The 6,174-nt window shown below is 59.0% G+C and overlaps 1 protein-coding gene across 1 annotated transcript in view; it reads right to left on the reverse strand.

Moving 5' to 3' along the window:
- The window catches only part of dnah10 (dynein axonemal heavy chain 10), a 176,636-nt gene extending 171,537 nt beyond the window's left edge, over window positions 1-5,099 (reverse strand). Inside the window, 4 exon segments of the mRNA XM_078421084.1 lie at window positions 129-237; window positions 1,596-1,696; window positions 2,332-2,436; window positions 4,874-5,099. Coding sequence (XP_078277210.1) covers window positions 129-237; window positions 1,596-1,696; window positions 2,332-2,436; window positions 4,874-5,099 — 541 coding nt within the window.
- Between the last annotated feature and the right edge of the window lie 1,075 nt (window positions 5,100-6,174).

Consider the following 6,174-nt stretch of genomic DNA (forward strand, 5'->3'; position numbering starts at 1 on the left):
GTTACATTATTTACTAGTCTGTGCCCATTGAAATTACTTGTTCATAATGTAAGGAAGCAGTTACTTCCGTACCCAAATGCTCAGCTTAAAACCTGTTTGAATAACAGCTAGTTTATAAAGACACCAACCTTTTTTATTCCGGAGAAAAAAGAATATATCTTCATTCGCAAACTCTGGAGGGACTTTCTCCAGTGAAACATTGAGCATCGGTTGTTCCACTACCTGGGTGATGATTTTCTGAAATAACACTCAGATTTGTATATCAATGTGACACATAAAGACATTTCATAAAGTACATGCATCTGTCTGTAAACCAACACATTGCAAGATATACTTCTGACAACAGTATCCTTGACCTTTGTCCACTTTGTTGTCATTTTCACACCTTACCCTTCTTTATCCCTGACTCCCTTTCCCCTGACTCTCACTGAAGAAAGGTCTCGACCCGAAACGTCACCCATTCCTTCTCTCCAGAGATGCTGCCTGTCCCGCTGAGTTACTCCAGCATTGACTATCTTCGATGTAAACCAGCATCTGCAGTTCCTTCCTACACAACTGTGTCAGGAATTCAGTTGGAATTGTAAAATGTTCTGGACAGCACATCCCGCAGATCCACAAAGCTCCAGGGGCAATGAGCTACTGAGTTACCTTGAGTCAAGACAAATGCACAGGTACAATGAGGTACAGCTAGTTCTGTGGTTTATGAATTAGGGAACACTATTTGAATTATGCTGGCTGAATTGATTATAGTGTGATATTTAAGGGAGACACGAAAATCACTGTTGTTTTGGGAATTGATAAGTTGAAAAAAAAGCTGTCTTGGGGAAAAAATGGTAAGTGGATTTTTATTCAGATTAGTTTAATTCGGATTAGTATTGCATTTTGAGAAGTCAAACTGGAGCAGGACCTTCAGAGTGAATGGTCGGAGGGCCCTTGTAGAGCAGAGGGATCTAAGAATACAAGTAGACAAGACCCTGAAACTGGCGCACAGGGGTATAGGGTGGTGAAGGAGGCTTTTAACATGCTGGCCCTGATCAGTCAGAGAACTGAGCATAGGAGTTTGGATGTTACATGACTGTTGTGCAAGACGTTGGTGAGGCCCCGCTTAAGAGTATTGTGTTAGTTTTGGTCATCCTGATTTTTTTTTGTTTCAGACAATGCTTCGAATTTATTGAAAGGAAAATGTGAAACAGTACACGTCAGCCCAAAGAAATGGCGGTAAACCCAGTCACATTTTATTTCCTGTGCAGGAAGGAACTGCAGATACTGGTTTTAATCGAAGATAGACACAAAATGCTGGAGTAACTCAGCAGGACAGGTAGCATCTCTGGAGAGGAATGGGTGAGGTTTCTGTTAAAGGGTCTTGACCCAAAACGTCACCCATTCCTTCTCTCCAGAGATGCTGCCTGTCCCGCTGAGTTACTCCAGCATTTTGTGTCTAACATTTTATTCCCTGTCTTATTACAGATTACAGCAGCAAACCTTACAATGCGAAGCAACAGAATCAATTCAAACAAAAGTGTCAGTACATAGACTTAATTAAAACGCAAGTGTCAGTACATACGGTAAATTAAAACGCAAGTGTGAGTACATACGGTGCGCGGCAGGGTAAAGGTTGTATCTTCCTCCTCGGCCTGGCTTGCCTGGGACAGCGTGGGCTCCATTCCCTGTGATGACAATTTCTGACTCGAAGAAACTGTAGATCAAAGCAGTGATGAGAAGAGTTCGTCATCCTCTCCCCCTTCTCCATAAGGTTGTGGAGAAAATAACAGTATCACATTCTTACTAATTTCATTCATGAAACAGAGTTAGCGTTGCAATTCTGTGGACCTCTACTTTAGCTTGCCCTCAGTGCCACTGAGTTTGAGAGACCTGAAGGCGAGTCTGCGCGCGAGCGAGGTGGTACTTAGGGCTAATGGACTCAAGGGATATGGGGAGAAAGCAGGGACAGGGCACTGATTTGGCACTGATTTGGGATGATCAGCCATGACCATATTAAATGGCTCAAAGGGCCGAATGGCCTACTCCTGCACCTATTTCCTATGTTTCTATGTTTCTAAAGCTTCGAAGATCTCACCTAGCAGCTCAATACAGGTCAGGCCAACAGAGTGCGAAGGGGAAGCCAGGACTTTTTCCAGCCTCAGCTGCAGTGAGAGGTGAAATGTTAACTGTTTCTCTAACTTGCAGCTTTGCTGAGTACTAGCATTCTCTTGTTCTAATACAGAAAAGGCCATGCAGGAAGATATTTAATTCCTGTTTACAGTAAAACACTATGCAATCTGACTGATTCCACAGTAAACTATGGTGCTTTACACCTCCGTACACACTTACCAACAGTTCTTGATGTTTCTTCCTCAATGGCCAACTCTGACTTCTCAGTTGGCCCAGAAACTTCACCATCTTCATCGTGAGCATCTTCAGCGGCTTCATATAGGTCTTTATGAAGAAGAATATAAACAGTGACAGAGTTTTGTGAAGGCTAGCTCCAGTAAACCACAATGGCACCTGTAGGCTGTAGCAGTGTGTACATCAACAGTGGGAGATGCGGGAACCAACTGGTGAGCCCTATGGCCCGGCCCCTTTAGACCAGACACACCGCCCCTCTGGCCCAGACACCGGCCCCTTTGGCCCATACACCGCCCCTCTGGCCCAGACACCGGCCCCTCTGGCCCATACACCGGCCCTCTGGCCCAGACACCGGCCCCTTTAGACAAGACACCGCCCCTCTGGCCCACACACCGGCCCTCTGGCCCATACACCGGCCCCTCTGGCCCACACACCGGCCCCTCTGGCCCACACACCGGCCCCTCTGGCCCACACACCGGCCCCTCTGGCCCACACACCGGCCCCTCTGGCCCACACACCGGCCCCTCTGGCCCACACACCGGCCCCTCTGGCCCACACACCGCCCCTCTGGCCCACACACCGGCCCCTTTAGACCAGACACCGGCCCCTCTGGCCCACACACCGGCCCCTCTGGCCCACACACCGGCCCTCTGGCCAGTTTATACACCCGGTCTTAGCGGTCACCAAAGTTCCCACCCCCTGCACCTCTCACCCCCCCCCCAAAATCCCCTCTCTGCCTAAACTCAACAGCCCCTCCCTACCATAGCAACCCCGATCCACTCCCTGTTCTCTCCGTCCCCCACCTCTCACCCCCCCCCCCCACCACCAGCTCTCCCTCCTTGCCTCCAACTCCCATCATCCCCGTTCTCCCCCCATCTCGCCAAATCTCCCCCACCCCACCCTGGATTTCCCCCTATTTCTCCGCCCCCCACCACCTCATTCAGCCTGCCACACCCCAATTCCCCCAGGTTGCCCTCTCACCTCCCCCTCACTCACCACACGTTCACCCCATCCCTCCTCTCACCCCCTCCAGTCTCCCCTCCTCCCCACATGACTCCCCCCACTGCCATCCTCCCCCCAGTCCCTCCTCTCCCCCAGTCACCCCCTCTCCTCTCACTGCCCCCCCACTCCTCCCACTGTCCCCCAAACTGTCCCCCCTCACCCCCACCTCCAGCTCCTCCTCCACCCCTCCCCCCTGCCCCCCTCCCCCCCACTGTCCCCCCTCACCCCCACTGTCCCCCCTCACCCCCTGTCCCCCCTCACCCCCACTGTCTCCCCCCCCCTCACCGTAGTCGACCTCCAGCTCCTTCTCCACCCCTCCCCCCCACTGTCCCCCCCCACTGTCCCCCCTCCCCCCCACTGTCTCCCCCCCCCTCACCGTAGTCGACCTCCAGCTCCTTCTCCACCCCTCCCCCCCCACTGTCCCCCCTCCCCCCCACTGTCCCCCCTCCCCCCCACTGTCCCCCCCCCCCCCCCACTGTCCCCCCTCCCCCCCCACTGTCCCCCCCCCCCCACTGTCCCCCCTCCCCCCCCACTGTCCCCCTCCCCCCTCACTGTCCTCCCCCCCCCCCACTGTCCCCCCCCCCCACTGTCCCCCCTCCCCCCCACTGTCCCCCCTCCCCCCCACTGTCCCCCCTCCCCCCCACTGTCCCCCCTCCCCCCCACTGTCTCCCCCCCCCCTCACCGTAGTCGACCTCCAGCTCCTTCTCCACCCCTCCCCCCCCACTGTCCCCCTCCCCCCTCACTGTCCCCCCCCCCCACTGTCCCCCCTCCCCCCCACTGTCCCCCCTCCCCCCCCACTGTCCCCCCTCCCCCCCACTGTCCCCCCTCCCCCCCACTGTCTCCCCCCCCCTCACCGTAGTCGACCTCCAGCTCCTTCTCCACCCCTCCCCCCCCACTGTCCCCCTCCCCCCTCACTGTCCCCCCCCCCCACTGTCCCCCCTCCCCCCCACTGTCCCCCCTCCCCCCCACTGTCCCCCCTCCCCCCCACTGTCCCCCCCCCCCCCCTCACCGTAGTCGACCTCCAGCTCCTTCTCCACCCCCCCCCCCACTGTCCCCCCTCACCCCCACTGTCCCCCCTCCCCCCTCACTGTCCCCCTCCCCCCTCACTGTCCCCCCCCCCCACTGTCCCCCCTCCCCCCTCACTGTCCTCCCCCCCCCCCACTGTCCCCCCTCCCCCCCACTGTCCCCCCTCCCCCCCACTGTCCCCCCTCCCCCCCACTGTCCCCCCCCCCCACTGTCCCCCCTCCCCCCCCCCACTGTCCCCCCTCCCCCCCACTGTCCCCCCTCCCCCCCACTGTCCCCCCCCCCACTGTCCCCCCTCCCCCCCCCCCACTGTCCCCCCTCCCCCCCACTGTCCCCCCTCCCCCCCACTGTCCCCCCTCCCCCCCACTGTCCCCCCTCCCCCCCACTGTCCCCCCTCCCCCCCACTGTCCCCCCTCCCCCCCACTGTCCCCCCTCCCCCCCACTGTCCCCCCTCCCCCCCCACTGTCCCCCCCCCCCCCACTGTCTCCCCCCCCCCCCTCACCGTAGTCGACCTCCAGCTCCTCCTCCACGCTGCGGCTGCCGCAGAAGAAGAGCAGTGCGGACGGGCAGTCCTCGGTGTGGGTGTCGTTGAGGAAGCGGAGGATGACGAGCTCGTGCAGCCCGTCGTCGCGGTTGAGAAGCTCCTCGAAGCAGTCGGGGTCGGTCAGGCCCAGCGCCTGCAGCACGCGGTCCCGCAGCCACTCGAGGCGCGGGTCGTCCAGCGACATGGCTGCCACTGCCGGGGGCGCGCATCAACCGCCGCCGAGGTTCAACCGCTGCCGGGAGCGCGCATCCACCGGGGACGCGCATCAACCGCCGCCGCCGCCGAGGTTCAACCGCTGCTGGGGGCGCGCATCAACCGGGCACGCGCAGCAACCGCCGCCGCCGAGGTTCAACCGCTGCCAGGGGCGCGCATCAACCGCCGCCGCCGAGGTTCAACCGCCGCCGCGGGAGCGCGCACAGGCCGGTCGCCATGGCGACGGCACGCGTGTTGACTGCCGTTGCCACGGAGACGGCGTTGCCGCGGCGCCGGGGACGCGCTGCGTGAGAGAGAGAGAGAGAGAGAGAGGGGGAGAGAGAGACAGAGGGGGAGAGAGACAGAGGGGGAGAGAGACAGAGGGGGAGAGAGACAGAGGGGGAGAGAGACAGAGGGGGAGAGAGACAGAGGGGGAGAGAGACAGAGGGGGAGAGAGACAGAGGGGGAGAGACAGAGGGGGAGAGAGACAGAGGGGGAGAGAGACAGAGGGGGAGAGAGACAGAGGGGGAGAGAGACAGAGGGGGAGAGACAGAGGGGGAGAGAGACAGAGGGGGAGAGAGACAGAGGGGGAGAGAGACAGAGGGGGAGAGAGACAGAGGGGGAGAGAGACAGAGGGGGAGAGAGACAGAGGGGGAGAGAGACAGAGGGGGAGAGAGACAGAGGGGGAGAGAGACAGAGGGGGAGAGAGACAGAGGGGGAGAGAGACAGAGGGGGAGAGAGACAGAGGGGGAGAGAGACAGAGGGGGAGAGACAGAGGGGGAGAGAGACAGAGGGGGAGAGAGACAGAGGGGGAGAGAGACAGAGGGGGAGAGAGACAGAGGGGGAGAGAGACAGAGGGGGAGAGAGACAGAGGGGGAGAGAGACAGAGGGACACACACAAAATGCTGGAGTAACAGCGGGACAGGCAGCATCTCTGGAGAGAAGGAATGGGTGATGTTCCGGGTCTCAATCTGAAACAACACCCATTCCTTCTCTCCAGAGATGCTGCCTGTCCCGCTGTGTTACTCTACCTTTTTGTGTCTATCTTTGAGAGGGAGACAGACAGA

The sequence above is a fragment of the Rhinoraja longicauda genome, chromosome 25 (genome assembly GCF_053455715.1).
Source record: "Rhinoraja longicauda isolate Sanriku21f chromosome 25, sRhiLon1.1, whole genome shotgun sequence".
Taxonomy (NCBI): domain Eukaryota; kingdom Metazoa; phylum Chordata; class Chondrichthyes; order Rajiformes; family Arhynchobatidae; genus Rhinoraja; species Rhinoraja longicauda.